This window comes from Neolamprologus multifasciatus, chromosome 8 (assembly GCF_963576455.1).
Source record: "Neolamprologus multifasciatus chromosome 8, fNeoMul1.2, whole genome shotgun sequence".
Classification (NCBI taxonomy): Eukaryota; Metazoa; Chordata; class Actinopteri; order Cichliformes; family Cichlidae; genus Neolamprologus; species Neolamprologus multifasciatus.
The window spans coordinates 80,137-102,449 of NC_140446.1; the positions used below are offsets into that span (position 1 = coordinate 80,137).

The following is a 22,313-nucleotide window of genomic DNA, read 5'->3' on the forward strand; positions in this document are numbered from 1 at the left end:
AGAAGCTTCTTGGATGAGAGGTGAAACGTCTTCAAGAAAGAAGTCCAGTCGCTTTCTTGCAAAGCTCCTTAGACAACATTGGTTAATATACAAAAATTAGACATCAGTAAAAACATTAACTGAAACATTTAAAGGTTATCTTTGATATTTAGAGTTCATATTTAACGTGGCTATAAAAAAGGCTTATAAAAATGGTAGAGGGGATTGCAAATTCAAAACAGTCTATTCTGAAGTACGCGTTTGGACAGAACCAACTGCTGAGTTTTTCACAACATGAACCACGATTTTTAGGTTCCCAGTTCCTTTCAGGTTTTAAATCATACTCATTGCACGTCCTGCATCTTTTTGCCCAAGTTTACAGATCCGTGTTACATGCTGAGTAGGGTTAGGGTTACTCTGTTGTCTTACTTCCTCTTTTAGTTGGTAAAATGACCAACTGTCAGCTGACTGCAGCAAAATCTAGAACCGCATACCATGATGTTAGAGGAATGAGAGCAACACGAAACTGTGGTGACTTTGAGTAAAATGTCAGTGAAGTACCAAGACCTCAGGGCCCTTGTTAGAAGGAGCTTGTGACTCAACCTCAAAAGGGACTCATAGCTTAAGAGTGATTTAAGGAAGTTCCCAGAGCAACTCTGAACATATTTTTTTTTCAATTCTGATCTTATGCTTTACTTATATTAACGATCAGAATGGACAGTGAAATGAACAGAGCTAATCACAGAATTCAGTTTGTTTATACATGGTGTACTGTAGTTACGAATTCAATCTAATGTTGTCAGTGTTTACACTGAGGACTCAAACACAGGACACAATGGAAAAGAATGGTGAGATTACACAACTAGATACTTCAACCACTCTTAACCTAAGATTAGCTGTTCATAACACTTCCTACGTTGGAATAGACGTCAGCACGAACTATCGCATGTACGCCATTACCTGCCAGAAACTGGAAGCAACGCCATTTTCACAGAAAATGTTTTTTTTTTTAGGGCCTTATAAGCCTATACTGGCGTTTTTAAAAGTCACGTTTGACTTTAGGCTTTTCTGTACAGATTCTGGGATGCTTAGAACTCAAATTGCACTGCTGGAAAAAGTTTATTTTGATCCACATGCTGTTTTTGTTTTTTGTTGGGTTTTTTTTGCAAATTTGCGTTATAATATTTATTTTCGTTTTTCCTGAAGTATATAAAAATTGGTGTGTCTCAAAAATAAAACTATGAAGATACTCAAAATAAATTTCCTGTGGTGGGAAACTATTTTGTGCAACTTTTTTGTATTTACAGTTTTAAGGGGTTAAACCTCTTAAATTTCTCTAACTAGAAGTATATGTATAAAAAACTACAACAATTTTCTTTTCTTTTTTTTTGTAGTTTATTGCACTTTTTTGCAATTTATATAGTTACTATGGACTTAATGCATACGTATTATTAAAATTTGGGCTATAACAGTTGTATTGATGGATAGCAACTTGAAATGCTCCCAAAAATGGCACTAAAGTATGTAAAAATAGAAAGATAAAGCAGGATTCAGCCACCACTGATTCCTTGAAATCGGGAATCAGTGGTGGCTGGTAATTGAAAGAGGATTCAAATGTTTAAAGGCCAGTAGTCTGTTTGTCTGTTATCTGAGGATGGTAGCTATACGACAGACTCACTTCAGCTCCTAAAGCATATCAGAAAGCTTTCCATATGTGGTTTGCTGTATGACAAGCTTGGCTGTTCCTAGAGACTGGACTGGTGTCCACTGGACTGGAATGGTGTTGAGGAATCAAAGCACTTTCTCATGTTTCATTCATCGAATCAAACACACATTTATACAGCACTTTAAGCCATGCTAAGCGCTTTCTAACATCCAGAGTTCAATGGATGCATTGAGGGAAACTCGGGGCACAGTTTGGCATGCAGTATGGAGGAACCAAGGATCAATTGACCAGCCTTAACCTCCTAGGACCTGGCATCCACATATGTGGACATCACATTTTGGGTTATTTAGACCAAAATACTCAATTTTGCTTTACAAGGGCCTGATATGCACTCATGAGGACATTACACTGCTTCTGTTCTATCTAAATTTAACCAAATATCCTCATATGTGGAGCTCATTTTTCTTAGAAACAAAAATTAGGTAAAAAAGAAAAAAATCTGGTAATTCTTTGTTTTTACATTCTTCAGGTCCCAATCAGCCCAACTATCAAGGAGATATAAAAATTGCATGCAGTGGAAGAGTTCGGGTCTTAGGAGGTTAAGATTGAGTGACTACTCACTCTACTACTCTTCCATTTAAAGCACAAACAGGAATAACATTGGTGGGAAAACATGCACTTGCATCAACCATACTTTAAACTTTTTTCTTACTTTTTTGTCTTTTACTTAGTATTGTTTTCTCTCAAAGATCCGAGTTGAGAGAGTTTTTGTTCTCCTCATATACCGTATTTTTTGGACCATAAGGAGCACCAAACAAAACAGTCAGATAAGTCAAACTTTACTCAACTCATTCTTCTTGCTTCCTCCACTTCTGTACCATTGATTCATTAATGCTGAAAGCGTCTTGCAGCTGCTCTATTCCCATGTTGTTGCAGTATAGGAATGACTAACCTCGTATTGTGGATGGATTATCTCAGTTGTTCTCCTGCTCCTGTTGTGTTTATGCTATGCTATGCTAACATAACCCAACTTCAGTAACCCTAAAAACGTCACTGCTGTTTAGTTTTCTGTCTTCGTTTATGTTGGAAGTAATTGCAGAGCTGTATATATATATATATATACATATATGGTATATTATCTTTAGGTAGAAACTAGCGAGCTAACTTCCTGCTAACTTGTAACTCCCTTAAATGTAATAAATTGCGTTTTCATGGATGCCTGCATGTTACTTAATTAACTTAATTGTTACACCTGGTAAAGCAGCATTGCTGATCACTTTTTTAGTGTGAAAAGTCAACCTGAAAAATCATCTGAAATTGTGAGCTGGCCAAAAAAACTCTCAAACCCTCTTTGCGAAAACAAGCATTGGTTATGGCTTAATTTTTTGCCAGAACTGCCAGCCCAATTTAAAGTAAATTTTCTCAGCAAACTCACTACTTTAACAAAGCTAGAGTACTCTGAAGCGTAGTATTAAGAGAGCTGACCAAAAATGAAACCATACTATATAATAATTTCTTCAGTCTTTTCATTCCCATTCCCATTCCTATAAGACTGTTAAAAACATTGTACCATTAATTAATGCTTCAGTTCTAAATTGGAACAATTAATCTGTTAACAGTATATGTGCAACAACCTTTCACAGTGGCTGGCAAACAGGGAAATGAATCATGTCTGTGTTTTCCTGAATTTCAGTTTCTACCACGTTGGCAGCTTACTCAAAAGTGGAAGCCAGTTTGCACCATTTCAATTCAACATGAAACTTTAATGTGGTTAAGACCTCCAGTCACCATAGTCCAAAATGACTTGTTCAAGGCTACAAAGTTTTGCAAGTACAAGTGTTTCAGCTATAGTTGTGATTACACAAAGAAATGAATGGCTCGTGCACTGCAGTAATGAGCTAAGGCTTTAGAGCAGGCCATTATTATTCCCATTGGGGAGGCTCGGTAACAGAAGATGTGATTCAGGGGAAGGTTATTTGGTTTTGGGGAGATGAGTCAGCCATTCCTAACTTTTACACTGTACAGGGTTACTCTGAACCCTTTTTTGTACGTAAACAAAACCAGTAAGTGAAAGAAAAAGTAACAAGCAAGAGGTTCAAATGGGACCCAAACCAGGATCTCCATCTCAGGATCTCTGTCAGACATGGGTAAGACACAGAATCCAAGCGGAGGAAAAGGTGAGTCTAAAACTTAATAATTTAAGTTATATTAAAACTTTACTTTACAATATAAAGTGCTTTTTGATAATTGTGACTGAGTCCTAAATAAATATAAACTGTAGCTGAAACTGAATTGAAATGTAGGCCTGGTTGATTGTAATATATTTGATGTAACCAAGACATGCATAATTGGATTACAAAAAAGTGAATGCAATCCACTCTCATTACATTTAAATATTACTTACATTGTCTCTTTAAAATATGACAGATGACAAATATTAAAATATTATTTATGATATATACACGACACTGATTTTTTATGAGATAAATTGCCCTGACCTACTGTAAGTGCCAATTGTGGAAGATGAAATTCTCCCAAGGTGCCGAAAGTAAAGACATTTAAAAAATATTATGTTAAACGTTTTAGTACTTATTTATCATTTTTTACTCAAGTAATGGTAAAAGAAATGCCGACTCTGAAATGTAGTTAAAAGAAGTTTTTTCAGGGACATTTCCACCAGCTATTTTTTTTTTTTGAAAGCTAAGTAAACCTCATGTTTTATTTATAATAAAATAATAATACAATGAAATATAAACATCATTTTTAAAAACTGAATGAACTGACAAAACTTAAATATCTTATTTGTAAAACACAAGCAGAGAAAAAACACTTCTTTTTTAAAGAAAAAAGGTCATTGCGTCCATTGTAGGCCACTGACTGCCTCCAAACCTAATTATCTTTGGCTATCATGGTTCATTTCCATGTCTGATACCCTTTATGTAACCTAACACTGACCATGAGCCCCACAGCTGCTCTGCACCAGTCCAGTACTCCAAACGTACTGGTGCAACATGCCATAAGCTCCCTTTTTATACAACGTTTGAAGAACATTGTATATAGTTAATATAGTTCAATCTCTTTTGTAGGATGTATCACAATATGAAAAAAAATAACTTCACATCTTGTACAGATCCAGTGTCTGACAAACTCTAAAAAGAATGAGGACCTAATATTTAAGCTTTAAATTTGGGGTTTATCAAATGTCACTGAGCAGTCCTTAACTTTAACATTTCTCTGTTCTGTCTTTCTTATCTTTCTCCATCTGTGAAGTTCTCGCTCATTCTTTTTTCTCCCTGTGAAACACACTAGCTGTTCGTTTAGCTAGCAGACACACAGTGCAGCAATCTGAACACAAATTGTTTTGTTTTGAACAGATTGTTTGCTGATATTTGTTGAGAAATGTTTTGAAATGTTTGTTGAATTTAAAATTATCTGTAACTTTAAAAAAAGTTACTTCCTTTATGCTTGCTTCTCTTTTGTAGCACTAGCTTTAAGCTGGAATATTGTACAAGTTATGGGCATCTGCTCAAAAATTACAGTTTTTGCCCATTTAATCCCTGATTATTGCACTATAAATGCTGTATAAATTGTTTTTTGTTGGGCTTTTTTTGCTTCTTAAATCTCATTGTGTGTTATAAACCCTGGAAATGGATAGACAATCAGGATTTTGTTTTATGTGTTATTTTTCCTGCCATTTAGGTTTAAATTGATTTGATGTCTAGAATTTGAATATGAATATGTTGAGTGACTAACAATTTCCCTCAAATGCATTAAACCAAAAGTAATGAGCCTGTTGTGAAAATTCAGAATGGGGATATGTATCAGCCACCCGGACATCTGCAGCAACAATTGGTTTGCATAACCAAAGAATTTCTGCACAAACTGCCAGAAACCGTCTCAGGGAAGCTCATCTGCATGCTCGTCGTCCTCATCAGGGTCATCATCATAACCGACTTGAGCGGGCAAACACTCACATCGATTTGGCACGTTGGAGAGGCATTCTGTTCACAGATGAGTTTTCACTGTTTAGGGCAGATAGCAGACAGCGTGTGTGGCGTCGTGTGCGTGAGTGGTTTGCTGATGTCAGCGTTGTGGATCGAGTGGCCCATGGTGGCGGTGGGATTCTGGCATGAGCAGGCGTATGCTATGGACAACGAACACAGGTGTATTTTCTTGATGGCATTTTACCGTACTGTGACGAGATCCTGAGGCCCATTGTTAAGCCATTCATGCACGACCATCACCTCATGTTGCAGCATGATAACGCACGGCCCCATATTGCAAGGATCTGTAGGCAATTCCTGGAAGCTGAAAACATCCCAGTTCTTGCATGGCCAGCATACTCACCAGACATGTCACCCAATGAGCATGTTTGGGATGCTCTGGATGGGTGTATGGGACAGCGTGTTCCAGTTCCTGCCAATAATCAGCAACTTCACACAACTATTGAAGAGGAGTGGACCCACATTCCACAGGCCACGATCAACAACCTGATCTACTCTATGTGACAGAGATGTGTTGCCCTGCGTGAGGCGAACTGACTGCTTTTCTGTCCCTCTTTGTTGTTGCATTCTGGAAAGTGGTTCTGACACTCACTAGTCCTCAACCTCCTTTCTATCACTTAGCGTACATTCTCAGCTTACTCCTCGCCCTTTCACTCCTAGCATTCACTGCAATCCTCATCCATGTAGCGGAGGTGGCTGATGTTAGGTCCATTCTTTAGTCAGTATTAGTTGACAGTCTTGTTGATGATCTGGCTTAAATGATTCAGACTAGGGATGCACCGGTACCACTTTTTTGGAAACGAGTACGAGTACGAGTACGAGTACTTGCATTTCAGTACTCGCCGATACCGATACCGAGTACTTAATAAAAACACGATTTAAATTTACAGGTAACAGCTTTAGTCCTATAATTTAACAAAAACAAAAACAAAAACCAGGGACTAGTTTGGAATTAAGAACATTTATTTAAAATGAAAAGCATGTTGTATGCAACATATTACAGAATAAATAATTATGAAAAAAAAATTTAAACAGTAAGCCTGAGGCTGGAGAGAGTCCCACAGCTCTGGAAAACCTCCTGTGTTGTACCAGTGCCAAAGACTTCACCCCCTAAGGACTTCAACAGCTACAGGCCGGTGGCTCTGACATCCCACCTGATGAAGACCCTGGAGCGGCTGGTCCTGGCTTAGCTTCGGCGCCTGGTGAGCTCATCACTGGACCCACTTCAGTTTGTTTACCAGCCTGGCATTGGAGCGGATGATGCCGTCATTCACCTCCTACATCGTTCCCTCTCTCACCTGGAGAGGCTGGGAGCACTGTGAGAATCATGTTCTTTGATTTCTCCAGTGCCTTCAACACCATTCTTCCCACAGTCCTGAAGGACAAGCTGGAGAACTCTGGAGTGGAGCATCACCTCACTACATGGATTCTGGACTACCTCACTGACCGACCACAGTATGTGAGAACTCAGGGCTGTGTGTCGGACAGGGTCGTCTGCAGTACGGGGCCCCCACAAGGGAACGGCTCAGGCACCCTTCCTCTTCACCATCTACACTGCAGACTTCTCTCACAACTCCACCCAGTGCTTCCTGCAGGAGTTCTCTGACCACTTGCCAATAGTCGGCCTCATCACTGATGGGGACGACAGGGAGTACAGAGAACTGACCCATGGTTTCACCAGGTGGTGATCAGTTGACAGCTTAGCCCATCTCTTTACCCGAGTGTCCAAAACATATGGCCTTGGGTCTGGTGATACGATTACAAAATTGATCATCAAGCTGCAGCCTCGAGTGTCCTAGGGCCACGTGCACTTATGGACACTCTTATGTTCGAACATGGTGGTCAAACGGTGGTTTGCACAGAAGTCTAATGACAAAACATCGCTCGGTTCAGATCCAGGAGGCCGTTCCTCACCATCATACCCATCCAGGTCTCACTGCCATTGCCCACTTGAGCACTGAAGTCTCCCAGTAGGACAACAGAGTCCCCCAGGCGGGGCACCCAGCGAACATCACAAAACAGACATCAGTCATAGGTTAGGCTTTAGAGGGTTAAAGGCCTACAAACAAAAGCCTACAAACAACATAATTTCACATCCACGTTTTATATACAGACTGTGTTCAAAGTGGGTTTGATCACATGTTTGATCACATGAAAGAAGCTGAGTGGTCACATTGTAATTATGACCACATGTTTTTATTCATGTAGGAGCATCATCTGTTTTGGAGGTGGCTGCTCTGGGTCAACCTTTCAGTTTAGGGATGCTCTATGATGCCCGGAGAGGGAAACTCATCCCAGGTAAAATGTGATTTGTTGTTCAAGCAATCAGCGGTATGGCCAGCAAAAACCTACACTAATTTGTTTCTTAAATGACCTATCTACTTATAGGGTAAGTAGATGCATCAAAGAAATATTTATCATATCAGCAATGAAATATTGATGACCATTTAATGGAAATACTGTATGAAGAAAATAATAGTTTAAATGAAAAGGGTGAGCAAAAAAAAACCCTTTAAAGAACAGACAACCTTAAGATTAATTCATTTGGAAATCTCTGAAAGAACAGAATAGATTCTGTCTCAAAAAACATTAACAGAATAAAAACTTTGAAGCATGTTTTTTGCAGAGTAAAAACCATGAGATTTCTAACTCTCTAGAGCTTTATGAGTGTTACAGTTTCACTAAAACTGTTTTGAAATTGAGTTTTACATTTTTTAGTACATTTCAAATACACTTTTAATCTATTTCGTTTCTAAACTTTCTAAAGACTTTTTTCCATTTTGTGGATTTCGTGTCTTAAAGGTGTCACACTGTGGAATAATAAAACTCTGCAGAAGAAGCCAGTGGAGCATAATCAGCACAGCAGTGAATTTCACATCAATGCAACGGATTCCATTGAAAAAAAGTCGTCACTGCTGGATGTTAATGGTTCTCTGAAGGCCAGTTTCCTGGGTGGACTCATTGAAGTTGGAGGATCAGCCAAGTATCTGAATGATAGGAAGAAATCACATCATCAGTGTCGAGTCACACTTCATTACAAAGCTACCACTAAATTCAAACAGCTGATGTTGACTCCTGATGAAACCAAAAACTCTCAAGAAGCAAAAAATGTGAAAGGTTTGGCGACACATGTAGTCACAGGAATCCTTTATGGAGCAAATGCTTTCTTTGTATTTGACAGTGAGAAGTTAGATGATAGCAGCATTCAGGTAATCCAGGATAGCATACAAGCTATCCTAATAAAAAAGATCACCTCATTTAATGTTGACGGGAAAGTTGACATCAAGCTGAGTGATGAAGAAAAAGCTGTGACTGATAAATTCACCTGCAAGTTCTATGGAGACTTCATCCTTGAAAGCAACCCTGTAACATTTGAAGATGCAGTGAAGACATACATCCAACTTCCAAAACTACTGGGAGAAAACAGAGAAAACTGTGTTCCACTGAAGGTCACACTGATGCCTCTGAAGAAATTACATTCAAAAGCTGCTTACATGATAAACAGTGGATTTATTAGTAAAGCTGAAGATACCTTACAGGAGCTTCATAACCTCGACATAAGATGCAATGATCTGCTGGAGGACAGAGTGGTGAGAAGCTTTCCACAGATACAAGAAAAGTTGAGCAGATTCAAGAAGCTCTGTCAGTATTTCAGATCTTCACTCCAGGAAACAATGGCAGAGAAACTTCCCTCCATCAGGGCAGGTGAGAAAAATGAGCAGGAATTAGTGAACGTGTTTGATGACAGAGACAAGTTACCGTTCAGTCAGGAGAGATTAACCAAGTGGATCAAAGATGAAGAAAGAGAAGTCACCATCATCAGGTACTTTGTAGACATGATGGAGGGAACAAAGATCATCTCAGATCAGTCTGAGCTGGACAGAGAGGTGTTTAAACCAGGAGTAGAGGAAGTTCTCTGCTTTGTTTTCACCTCCCTGAAATCCACTGACCCATATCTGCAGAACATGTCTGACTACTTGGAGAAAAAGGAACGGGAAGGTACTGATGGTAACACTCCACCTGCCCAGGACCAATGGTACTTCTCTGATGAAGTGATAAAGCAGATGACAGAAAAGGCAGAAGTGGTGAAAAACTGCAGCAGACTGTTTATAACAGCCATTCAAAATGACAAATACAAAGGAGGAAGTATCTACCACTACAGGAACACAAACCTGGTCACTGATGATTTCTCAGGACCTGATGTGGAAAAGGTGACGGACAGAAGAGATCTGATCTGGTGTAAGTACTAACAAAATAATACTCTTTCATCTTAAAATTATCTGAACTGTTTAAAGTGAAATTATTCCCATTGATCCATCCATCCATCTTCTTCTGCTTATCTGGGGCCGGGTTGCGGGGGCAGCAGCCTAAGCAGACAAGCCCAGACCTCCCTCCCCCCAGTCACCTCCTCCAGCTTGTCTGGGGGAACACCAAGGCGTTCACAGGCCAGCTGAGAGATATATTCTCTCCAGCGTGTCCTGGGTTTGCCCCAGGGCCTCCTCCTGGTGGGAGAACACCTCACGCAGGAGGCGCCCAGGAGGCATCCTTGTCAGATGCCCAAACCGCCTCAACTGGCTCCTTTCGATGTGGGGGAGCAGCTCTACTGGCCAAACTTCTCACCCTATCTCTAATGGAGAGGCCAGCCACCCTTCAGAGGAAGCCCATTTCTGCCGCTTGTATCCTCAATCTCATTCTTTCGGTCACTACCCACAGCTTGGGATCATAGGTGTGGATGGGGACGTAGATCGACCAGTAAATTGAGAGCTTCGCTTTTACACTCAGCTCCCTCTTCGCCACAACAGACCTGTACAGTGTCTGCATCACTGCAACCGCAGCAACAATCTGTCTGTCGATCTGTTGAGCTCCCTTCTCCTGTTACTCATGAACAACTATACTTAAACTCCTCCACCTGGGTAAGAACTTGTCCATAAAGTCCATAAAAATTATGAACAGAAACTGTGAGAAAGGGCAGCCCTGGCGGAGCCCATCACCCACCAGGAACGAGTCAGACTTATTGCTATGCGGCCCAAGCTCTTGCAACAGTTGTATAAGGACTGAATGGCCCATAGCAATGGGCAAGACACTCCATACTCCCGGAGCACCCCCAACAGGACACCCCAAGGGACACAGTTGAATGCTTTCTCCAAGTCCACAAAACCCATGTAGTCTGGTTGGGCAAACTTCCATCCACCCTCAAGTATCCTTGAAAGGATAAAGAACTGGTCCAGTGTTCCATGACCAGGATGAAAACCTCATTGTTCCTCCTGCATCTGAGGTTCGACTAGCAGAGGGACTCTCCTTTCCAGCACCCTGGCATAGACTTTCCCAGGGAGGCTGAAGATTGTGGGTCACCTGTAGTAGAATCACACCCTCTGGCTCCCTTCCCCTTTGGTGTCCACCATTGTGCTCAGAGGTTACCACCATGACAGGCACCAACCACCTTGTGTCCACAGCTCAGGGCAGCGGCTTCGATAATGGAGAAGTTGAACATGGTCCATTCGAACTAAATGTCCCCAGTCTCCCTCAGAATGCTATTGAAGCTCTGCTGGAGAAGTGCATTGAAGATCTCGCGGACTAGGGCCTCTGCTAGGCATTCCCAGCACACCCTCACTGTACGTTTATCCAGGCCTGTCCAGCATCCTCCCATGCCACCAAATTAATGGATTTCAGGACAGGAACTATTAAAGCAGTGCTGTCAGTGGATCAGTCTGATTGGTTTAGGTTCCTAAACATGTTGTTGCATTTATTGACAACAGTAACTTTCTGTTAATGAAGCCTTTTGGTGTTTAGGCTGAACTGTGATTCTGATCAGGTCTCAAAGGCAGCACAGTGTGAAACACAGAATCAGAGAAACATGCAGTTAAAATCCATCATCACAATCAAACTCAGACAAGCTGAGGTTTGAGGACAGAGATCTGATGTGTTAAAAACAGACTGCAGATCTACAGTGGACAGATTCAGTCAGTGACATCATCACAAATAATTGAATGAATGAATGAATTGCAGCACGGTGGCACGGTGGTTAGCACTGTTGCCGCACAGCAAGAAGGTCCTGAGTTCAATTCCACCATCAGGCCGGGGTCTTTCTGTGTGGAGTTTGCATGTTCTCCCCGTGTTTGCGTGGGTTCCCTCCGGGTACTCCGGCTTCCTCCCACCGTCCAAAGACATGCAGCTTGTGGGTATAGGTCAATTGATTAATCCAAATTGCCCATAGGTGTGAGTGCAGGAGTGAATGTGGGTGTGAATGGTTGTCTGTCCCTGTGTGTTGGCCCTGCGACAGACTGGCGACCTGTCCAAGATGTACCCCGCCTCTCGCCCTATGACAGCTGGGATAGGCTCCAGCACCCCCAGCGACCCTGAAAAGGATAAGCGGAAGCAAATGGATGGATGGATGGATGGATGGATGAATTAATGAATTGAGTGAATTTGATCAGGTCTCGTTATTTCCATCAGATGCCTGTGGTCTCACCGTGGATCCAAACACAGTAAACAACAACCTCATCCTGTCTGAAGGAAACAAGAAGGTGACAAACGGAGAGTGGCAGTCGTATCCTGACCATCCGGAGAGATTTGAATGTTATCCTCACATTCTGTGCAGAGAGGCTCTGACTGGGCGCCATTACTGGGAGGTAGAACTGAATATGAATAAAGGTGCAGATGCTGCTGCTGCTGTTTGCTACAGAAAATTAGAGAGAAAGGGAAAAGGTAGACTGACTGGGTTCGGGTGGAATAACATCTCCTGGTCTTTGGGCTTTAAATGGGACCCAGACCCAACTTACTATGCAGAGCATGATAGTATGACCACTAATCACCCACTTCCACCTTCTGGCTGCCCCAGACTGGGAGTGTTTCTGGATTGGCCTGCAGGGACTCTGTCCTACTACACAGTCTCATTTAATAAACTGTGTCACATTCACACCTTCAGGACCAAATTCTCTGAGCCTGTTGTTCCAGCCTTCAAGGTCTGCAGCAAAAACAGCTCCGTGTTGCTCTGTCTGTAAACTTGATGCCACATAATTCAGTTCAGCTTTTGACACCAGAGCTGTATAAATGTGCCATCATGTTGGTAACATTTAGTTATTTAATTTATAACAATCAATCAGCCTGTATGATCACAGCTAACAGACACTTAGAGCATCTTGATTGTTTTTGCTAGACATATTTGGATTTGTGTTCACATAAATGGGGCCCCACATTAACCTCCGAAGACCCGAACTCTTTCATTTTGCATGCATTTTTAATTCCTCTTTCCTATTTGGGACCTGATGAATGTAACAAAAAAACAAAAAAAAAAAAAATTACCTTTTTTGTTTTACCTGATTTTTGTTTCTGAGAAAAGTGAGATCTACATATGAGGGCATTAGTGATGGTAAATTCGATTCTTTTAACTGAATCAAGTTTTAATGAGTCACTCACCAAAGTGAATCAGGTTTCTTGAGTCATTTGAGTCACTGAGTCAGTTGACCAGAGAGTGCAAAAATGTATATTTTCACTCAAACATAATTTGTTTCTCTTTTAATGTAAATCCTACTGCTTAGATGAATGATTGTAAAATAAAACAACTATTTTCTCTAGAGCAAAAAAATTCTAAAGGGAACATTTATTTATTTGTATTTTATTTTATTGGTATTTTCCTTAATTGTGTCAAATATATATTTTCTCATCTAAATGTCCACTGAGCTGTGAGCCAGGGGGCGGTAAAGTGCCTTAACATTGGTTGCCAACCAAGAAGTAGCTGTGAAGTGACAGTGAGCCAGGAGGGAGGGGCTTCCTGAGTGATTCGCTTATGCTATGATTCAGCACAGCAAGGGAGGGGGTGAGTAACTCAAATGTGCTGTTAGCATGTTAGCTGAGAGATGCTACTGTGAACCGTGTGAAGTAGTCAGACTCGAACGTCAAGGAAGGTGGTAGGGAAGCAGACTATGCAGACATTTCAGGTTTCCAAGGTGAGCAATTTATTTACAGTGAACTTAATTTAATGTAACTTAACAAAACTTCCTCCCCAAATAAACTCTATTAACAAATCTCAACATAACATGGATCTGGTGACACAGCTCACCTCTACTCTCTGCTGCATCTGGTAGAGACTGGCTTTAAATAGGCATCAATTTCCCTCCAATTGCCCAGCCAGTACCACTCACTCAACTGAGGGATCTAAAACTCTACACAGATTATCCAAAAACACAAAACCTCTACACACTTCTAATATGCACATTTACACAACTAAATGGCAGTATTAACGAAAGGAAAAACATTCAACAAATCCCTTTAAACCTTAACACAAACAAAAGGAAGCATCTCTATGGACAAAGAAACCCCTCCACTTGGTTTGACTTGCTGATGTCATGTGTGACATCATCAGGACTTTAAAATGAGGAAATGCCGGCGGGCGTTTCCCCACACCTGACCCTTATGAGGACTGAAAAGACAAAGTAAGTATGAATAAATGACTTAATCTGAAACATAATAAAATATAAAGAAACATAACTTAGTATTTGTCTTAATTTGCAGAATGTTTGATTTGCCAGCAACAGAACGCTTACACAAACAAACCCGGGCTAGTGAGTGAAGCAATGTTACTTGACAAATAGCAAATCATAGCAAATAAATAGAAACAGAATAATGTGTACAGTGTGCAAAAAAAGGTCAACACATATGGGACAAATGGAGAGCATTGCAACTGCTCCTCCACTTTGTCACAAACCGAGGAGCTATTGTCTTGATGTGAGCTTCTACTCAGGGTTTTTTCTTCCAGTTCAGAGCAGGAATGTTTTTGTTAAGAAACTGGCTGTTGTTGTTTTTCCCCACAATTTTAATTATAAGCTAGATATATTTCTACTAATGGAATTAGTTTGCTAACAGCAACAGGGATGAGTCAGTGAGTCAGTTGCGCTTGTGAATCATGATTCACGAGTCAGTAAAGTGATTCTCGAGTATTGAACGATTCGTTCACGAATCGAACATCACTAGAGGACCTTTGTTTAAAACTTCGATAGAACAGTGGCACTATAATGTCCTAGTAAGTGGATATCAGGCCCTTGTAGAGCCATATATAGTATTCTGGTCTAGACAACCCAAAATGTGATGTCCACATATGTGGATGCCAGGTCGTAGGAGATTAAGGCCTCACCTGCAGATTTCCATGGTTTCCTGCATGAAGCAGCTTTTGTGTTGCGTTGTTTGAGCCTCAGATTGATTGAAGTGATCCTTTTCTCTTTTTGTCATTTATTCTTTCACTGATCCTGCAGTTTAATCCTGATTAAAGCCTTTAAATAGTTCATGATTTGTTAATTCAAGCTTTTTTTTTCTTGGTGATGATTTGATGGGATTCAGATTTTTATTTCATTTTTTTCTTCCTGAGATTAGAATGAGTGGAAGTTAAAATAATTTGTCTGATGTTTTCTTTTTAGCGCTTGATCAGATGATGAATTAGAAGACATTTATTCCGTTGTTGTATATTTGAAGAAGTTTATATTGTTGTGGCTGACTTTTCATATATCATTCCAAAATAAATGGTCTGTGTTGATAGTTTGATTGATATTCAGACATTTGATTTGCACCACAAATTTTCCATGTAAATTTGTTTAATTCCAATAAAGTTAAGAAAAAACTAAACAAATAATTTGAATGCATTTATTTCATGTACCCTCATTTCTTAGCTCTCTTAGATCAAGCGATCTTTTGCTTTTAGCCATACCTAGGTCGAGGCTGGTTCATAGAGGTGATCGAGCATGTGCAGTCGTAGCGCCTAAGCTGTGGAATAATTTACCCCTACACATCAGACAGGCTCCCACTGTCAATCTTTTTAAATCTTATCTTAAAACACATTTTTATTTACTGGCTTTTAATACAGCATAAGAGTTATTTGTTATTAGAGATGGCACGATACCACTTTTTTATTTCCGATACCGATATCATAAATTTGGATATCTGCCGATATCCGATATAGTGTATTTTTTAAAATACCTAAAAGAAATTTACTGAATATACCTTTAATTCAATTTAAACTGGTAAATTATAGAAACATTTTAAGCTGACTTATGCACAGAGACCAAAACAGTTTCAGTATCAGGCTGTAAACATATTTTCTTCTGCTGCAGTTTAGCATGGTACTCTATGGGGACTGGCTCACTGCTGGAGCCTCTGCTGGATGTTTTTTTATTTCTGTTTTTCATATAATTTTTTTAATCAAAATAAAAAAATATAAAAAACAAAAGACAAGGCATAAAACATTTAAAGAGTTCAACAGGAAAAATATTTCAAACTTGACTGAATATGTTTACACGGTTATGCGACAGATTTTCAGATTCATCATAAAACAAGCCAAAGATGCAACTTTATGCAAAATTATACAAAAATAAAGGAAATCAGAACAGGGAAAAGGTTTCACTTCTTGGTTTAGTCTTTATTAGCACGGAGCAGTTTACTATTTCGCCTCGCTTCCTCTATCAGTCCTCATGCATTTCATCTCCTCCTGGGTGGTCGACTGAGTTCCCGAAGAAGACGTCTTGTTGTCCTCGGCGTCCTGCCCACAGCGCAGTGCACAGGGCAGCGCACCCACCAGGGCCTTCCTGAACATGGAGCTGGAGAAGATGTAGATGATGGGATCCAGGGCCGAGTTCAGGAAGTTTAAGCCCAGAGACACGATGCTGAGCTGGGTGAATCTGTAGAAGCTGGTGCAGTCCCACGGGCGGTACGAGCGGATGATCCACACTCCGATGGTTGTCACCGTGGTGGGCAGAAAGCATACCATGAATACTGCGACGATGGCGATGCACACTCGCATCGCCTTGCGCACTTTGTCGGGTTTGCCCATACGTCGTTCCTTCAGGAAGCTGGAGATCCGGATGGAGCAGAACAGCAGCATGGCCATCGGGAAGATGAACTCCAGCACGGTGAGGATGCGATGCATGGCCACCAGGATGATGATGGCTCGCGACGCCTCTTTGTAAGACGTGAAAAAGAAGCACTGGGTTGTGTTGCCGCTGCCCTTGATGTGGTTGTAAGCCAGCATAGGAACCCGGGGCGTGATGACCAGCAGCCAGACAAACAGCGACACGAACACCGCCTGTCGCTTGGTCATGCGGTTGAAGCGGTGGTGAGGATGGACCACCTGGAAGAAAACAGCACTGATGATACTGGTTCTGAAACTTCCACCTGAATACAATTATCTGGATAAACAAGTAGGAACTGTTGTTTCTGTTCTACATCATCTAGTTTGGGATGAGATTTGGGACTAAATTACAAACTAGCTCAACATTTCTCTCGCCAGTTGGTAGACCCACACCTGAAGTTATTTTGGCACACCCTGCACCGTCACCTGATGGGTTTTTCCTGGGTTTTAGGGGCAGAAGAACATCAAAACATGTTCCTGTTTTCGGTATGTCTGGATAGTGCCAAAACTAAAGCAGCAGTTTCTGTTTAAATCATCTTTTGAATCTTGAAAATGTTTGATGGTGAAATTAATTGTGCGCCTGGCACTGATTGGCCAATCATCATTGTTCCTGCAGCGTTATTGGACCATTTGTAAACAGGAAACCAGTTTTCATGTCATAGTGTCAGGTGATGGATGGATTCAAAGATCTCAATCAGGTAAAGTTCCTAACTTCCTAAAACAGTTTCAGTCTTCCTTCCTTCAGCTTCATTTATAAATGACTTGTAGAATATGATTACAGCTATTTATCCATTAATTTAGCTGAATGGGCTACTCTTTATACCGCTACCTAACCATACCAGCTGTTTACCCATGTTGGCTTACCTTTAGTTTTACCCAGTTATGTCATCAAGCTATTTACATCAAGCTATTACTACCAACTTTTCCCTGTTTGGAGCCCCATCAATAAAAACAACCTGTATCACTTTAACAGACCTGCAGCACACGAGTTTCCCGTGTTGGGACTCCGTGATTCAAAAATATTAGAAATGCAGTCAGAGGTTTGTTCTCTTCACCAGGAATGTGGCCCAACGAGGTGCAACAAAAAACTTTGTTAAGCATTTTTACAACTCCATCACCACGAGGACTCTCTTACCTTAAAGTAGCGATAAATTGCCACCACGGTCATGAGTGCGATGCTCGCCGAGCGGTTGGAAAACATCAGGAAGAGGTTGATCCGACACATGCCGTCTCCAAACACCCAGTGACTCCTGAGCAAAGCGTCGATCCTCAGAGGTAGACTCACTAGAGCGAGGAAGTCTGCGATAACCAGGTTGAAGAGGAAGAGGCTGTTGGGGTTCCACGCCTTCAGTTTGAAGCAGAAGATCCACAGAGCGACCAGGTTTCCCAGCAGCCCCAGAATGACGTCGATGACGAGGACGGGTGGCATGATCTTACCTTCCAGCCCAATACCGACAGGTGGGCAGCCATCATCGGCAGTGGGGGTGGTGAGGTTTGAGGCGGTGGTGAAGTTTGGCTCTGAGGTCATTTTGGTGACTCGGGCAGAAAATCCTTGAAGTTTATTGAGGATTATTCTTAAGTTTGACTGTTAAAAATATCTGTGGGTTTGGTGGTTAAATCTGAGCGAGGGGGAAAGTCTGTGTGACCACACCTTGGAAAGTTTCCAAACTCTTGAAATTTGAAGTTTCCTCTTTTCACGTTCTTCCTTTTTTTCTGTTTTAAAACAGCAGAATTTAGATTTTTATCAAAGATGACATGAATCACTTCCACTCTTTCACAAGTCCTGGACATGCTGGGATCCAAAATATAATTAAACAATATTAAACAAACAGAAGAAAGACCTAAAAAATGTTTAATTAAGTCAAAATAATTTCTTTTACAGTGAAACAACAAATGACAAAGTTCACAAGTTAGAGTCAAATGTCAATCAAATACATTCTCACGTCTGTGATATTCTTGTCAATATTCTTGATATTTATAATTGACTGATTTGTTTATTTTAGTGCAATTTATTAAATTTGTAAACAATGTAACATATTATTTAAATAGCTGAGTCTGTTACCATTACTGTCTTGGAGCAACTGTAACCCACACAGTTTCCTTAAGGATTAATAAAGTATTCTGATTATGATTTAACAAAGTGTGTGTGTTATTGTGCCATATAATATTCAATCAACATGAAGTTTTAATGGCCTGAAGTTCCCAGCTACAGGATTCAGTTATTAAATTACAATAAACACAGATAGCTCTATCATAGCATCACAGCTGTTCCAGGAAAAATAAACATTTTTAAAAACATGCATGGAAGGTTATTTATTTTTAGTTTACATGTGGCACTTTTAAGGAGTTTACACTGAGAATATATGTCAGCACACGCGGATTAAACAGGCCTGTGGATGTTTCCACATCTGATCCAGAGAATCAGAGGAGATTAGATGAATCCAGTACTCACCAGTCCCGACGCGAGACGTTCATTCATAAAGTGTCCGAGGAGGAATGATCTTTGTCGGGTATTTATGTCTCCCGCGGGAGGATCTTCCTCGTCAGCCCGTTGCCCCACAGAGGCTGGTACAGAGTGTGAACGAAGTCAGAGTCAAAAACATTTCACAACACATTTCACAAACTGAGGGGCCGAGGAAAACTACTCAGCCCAGAGTGCTACCAGTAACATGACATACTTATGCACCAGCATTTACCTGGTTATACAAATATTTAGATTTTACAGGGAATCCTTTCCAGGCGTCCAAGTTACTGAAAACTTTACAGCCTGTTCTGCTTTTCACTGCTTTACTGCTGTTTATTATTCTCTGAGACTCCACCAGAGCTGCTTTCCATGATTCTGACCTCATGATGTTCTTATAAAGTTAGATATATATTAAAAAGCTTTGTTTATACGGGAGCTTTACCAGCGTTTAAGACCTTGAGCACTTCCTTGACCCGTAAATCTGCGCTCATAAACAGTCCAGGTTTGTTAATAGTTTGCTTGGTTACCATGGAACCAGGTAACGAACAGCCCTCTGTGGTTTTAGCTCGCAAGTATCTGGGTCAGAGGTCGTCACATTTACTGATATTCTCGCCGGCCAATGTCTTTGATGCGTCATTGCTGACGACCTGAGGGTGAAACTTGTTTCCTTCTGTGGGGACAAACACGATGAAGAATGAGGAAGTGTCGAAATCTCGGTGTTTCTGTTGAGCTGTGGGTTGGCCGGATCCACAGAGGTGTGGAGTTTCTAAGACTGTTTTCTCCTGCTTTACACTTCCTGTGACTCACACAGATGAGTGTTTGATAAATATCAGCTAAACTTTAGAGATGAACCCTGACAGCTCAGAACTGGAAATATTTCTTATTACATTAAAGAAGGAACTACAAACTCACCAGCACCAGAGATTAATAATAATAATAAGATTCAGAGTTTAGCTGAAAATAAAAGACGACTCAGCTGCTGCTCAAACAGAAACTGATAATAAAGCTGTAAAATCATAAAGGAAAGATGGTGAAGCTCTAAAACACTCGTGTCTTTTTCTGTCTCAATGAACTCGCCTGTAAAGAGCAGCATTAAAAATGACTCCAAGCTTTCAGTCTCAGTGAAAACAAAGACGCTGGACGTTAAAGAGTTCATAACAAATCTGAAACTTAAGCACGTCATAATTAATTATTATTTATTTAACCAGGAAAGACCCACTGAGATTTAAAATCGTATTTACAAGGTGACCGGAAAAAAACTAAATTTATAAATTATGAAACATCATTGATCACAAAAATGTAAATAAAAAGTTCAACAGTGTCAACAAATAATTCAACAAACAACACATTTGCATGCAGATCTTTGAGTGTTTCAAATATTAAGCATTAAGTTTAAACAGACTCAGAGAAACAAGATCCTTGTAAAGGATCCTTATAAATTTATATCTAAGATCTGCTGAAGATCCTTTATAAATGAGAATATCCTAATGGTTTAATGTTCCCACTGATAAGACTTCACTCAAAAGACAAATCTGGATTTCGGTTTCAGTTTTTTTCCAACTTGTCATGGTCCAGGGTCCCAGCGTTCTCAGTTCTCTGGTGTATTTGTCGTTTCGTCCACTTTGTTAGTCTAAGGTTATTCTGTAGTACCTCGGTTGTTCTGTTGAGCTTTTCTTCCTTGTGTCTTTGCCCTCTGATCACCCTCTTTGTCTGTTTGTGCTTATGTGAGTTCTTGTGCCTTGTTTCCCCTCCTTGTGTTTTACCTCGCCATGTTTATCTGTTTCCCAGCCCGTCATGTCTGCTCTCTCTCTCCCTCGTGTTCCCTCGCTTCCTCTCGTCTGCCGTTCCTCCTGTCCTGCATCATGTTCCTCTGTTTCCTGTTTTATTGTGAAGGGCTCCTGTTTCCATGTTCGTCACGTTCATGACACCAACTGTTTGATATGAGACTTGGAGGGAGGAGAGAGAATCACCAGTCAAGAGTTAGATACCAAATCAATCTTCCAACTGCGAAGAGCTGTGATAGATGGAAAAGTCAAAGAATTTAATTTAGTGTTGGAAACAACATGTATTTAGTTTTTTGCATTGAAAAGTAATTTTGAACTGCACAAGTATTAAATGATTGTTGGAGCTGAGGTGTGGAATACATCACAGTGTCATCGGCATAAAAATGGGAATTAGTGTTCGATACTCCTTGATCAACATTAACATATCCGGTGAATAATAATGGCCCCAGGACTGAACCCTGGGGAACACCTTTAATCACATCAAGGAAGCAAGATCAAAAAATGATCAGACCTCAAAAAGATGTAGATAATGGGCAGTTACAATGTAATAATAACTTAGGGCTTGGTTTTTAAATTTTTTTTATATATTTGTAGCAATGACACAGTGTGTTACATACATTATATCCATCCATCCATCCATCCATCCATCTTCTTCTGCTTATCCGGGGCCGGGTCGCGGGGGCAGCTGCCCAAGCAGAGAAGCCCAGACCTCCCTCTCCCCAGCCACCTCCTCCAGCTTATCCAGGGGAACACCAAGCGAAGTTCTTTGTCAGTGATGAATGTGTTGAGTCATGGATTATACCTAAATATGAAAAAAGTCCATCTTGGGCAACAAACTGCGGTTCATCAGCTGGGAATGAGACAGTGAGCACGTCTGACGCTTTGGTTTGATGTAAGCAGCTCGCACTGCTGATATTACAGCTGAAGGAAGCTAACGAGTACTGGGCCTAGATTTCAGCTGCAGTGGTGTGAAGAGTTCAAACTTTGTGATGACGTATGAACCAGGAGACCATCCTAACCAGTCTCCAAATGTGAGCCTGAACTGAACTTCCTGCCTTACAGGTGATCTTCACCCACAGAGGCTCCATTTCAACACATTTAATCTCCTGTTTAATGCTCTCATCCTGCAGCTGAAGGAAACTTTAAAGTTTGGTGTGTGTGTGTGTGTGTGTGTGTGTGTGTGTGTGTGTGTGTGTGTGTGTGTGTGTGTGTGTGTGTGTGTGTGTGTGTGTGACGGGTATCAGCACGGATTAGTGAGTAAAGGTAAGCGTGTCTCTCCCTGTCTAGGCGGATTTCCATTCCTCTCCTCTCTGAGCGGTCACACACACCGTCCCGGTTTGAACCGCCGCCGCCGTTTCTTCTCATCTCATCGTCTCCTCCTCTCAGGCGCCCGTCTCGCTCCTGTTTTTTTTCTTTGTGTGTGTGTTTGTGTGAGCGCTCTTGTTTGTCTGAGGCCATCGTGCGATGCCATTCCTCCCCCAAGACGCTGAGCGATTCGATGGGCTGTCTCTACTCTACTGGT

The 22,313-nt window shown here is 40.9% G+C and overlaps 3 protein-coding genes, 1 long non-coding RNA gene and 1 pseudogene across 5 annotated transcripts in view; 2 read left to right on the forward strand and 3 right to left on the reverse strand.

Moving 5' to 3' along the window:
* Nucleotides 1-22,313, reverse strand: part of LOC146512000 (uncharacterized) — a 192,860-nt gene that overhangs the window by 78,072 nt on the left and 92,475 nt on the right. The gene's annotated exons all lie outside the window — the stretch shown is intronic.
* Nucleotides 5,412-6,195, reverse strand: LOC146512007 (uncharacterized; annotated as a pseudogene).
* LOC146512008 (neoverrucotoxin subunit alpha-like) lies at nt 7,483-13,645 on the forward strand. The gene is made up of 3 exons (XM_085171123.1): nt 7,483-7,947; nt 8,452-9,888; nt 12,103-13,645. Exons 1-3 carry the CDS (start codon nt 7,911-7,913, stop codon nt 12,648-12,650), a joined length of 2,022 nt encoding a protein of 673 aa, XP_085027249.1. The 5' UTR covers nt 7,483-7,910; the 3' UTR covers nt 12,651-13,645.
* On the reverse strand, nt 15,864-19,097 carry LOC146512009 (hydroxycarboxylic acid receptor 2-like). Its single transcript, XM_085171133.1, has 3 exons — nt 18,996-19,097; nt 17,679-18,256; nt 15,864-16,762 (listed from the first exon to the last, which is right to left on the reverse strand). Exons 2-3 carry the CDS (start codon nt 18,069-18,071, stop codon nt 16,076-16,078), a joined length of 1,080 nt encoding a protein of 359 aa, XP_085027259.1. The 5' UTR covers nt 18,072-18,256; nt 18,996-19,097; the 3' UTR covers nt 15,864-16,075.
* stxbp4 (syntaxin binding protein 4) overlaps nt 21,940-22,313 on the forward strand; it is a 70,177-nt gene continuing 69,803 nt past the window's right edge. Inside the window, exon 1 of one of the 2 annotated variants that reach the window (XM_085171118.1) lies at nt 21,940-22,311. In XM_085171118.1, coding sequence (XP_085027244.1) covers nt 22,256-22,311 — 56 coding nt within the window. In that variant the 5' untranslated portion in view covers nt 21,940-22,255. The remainder of the gene's footprint in view (nt 22,312-22,313) is intronic. The other variant, XM_085171116.1, reaches the window with a different exon arrangement.

Coding starts and splice junctions, on each gene's coding strand:
- LOC146512008 (XM_085171123.1), top strand. CDS start 7,911: ATGCTCTATGATGCCCGGAGAGGGAAACTCATCCCAG. Junction 7,948..8,451: donor GAGAGGGAAACTCATCCCAG/GTAAAATGTGAT, acceptor CGTGTCTTAAAG/GTGTCACACTGTGGAATAAT. Junction 9,889..12,102: donor CAGAAGAGATCTGATCTGGT/GTAAGTACTAAC, acceptor TATTTCCATCAG/ATGCCTGTGGTCTCACCGTG.
- LOC146512009 (XM_085171133.1), bottom strand. CDS start 18,071: ATGACCTCAGAGCCAAACTTCACCACCGCCTCAAACCTCACCACCCCC. Junction 16,763..17,678: donor CAATTTATCGCTACTTTAAG/GTAAGAGAGTCC, acceptor GTTTTCTTCCAG/GTGGTCCATCCTCACCACCG.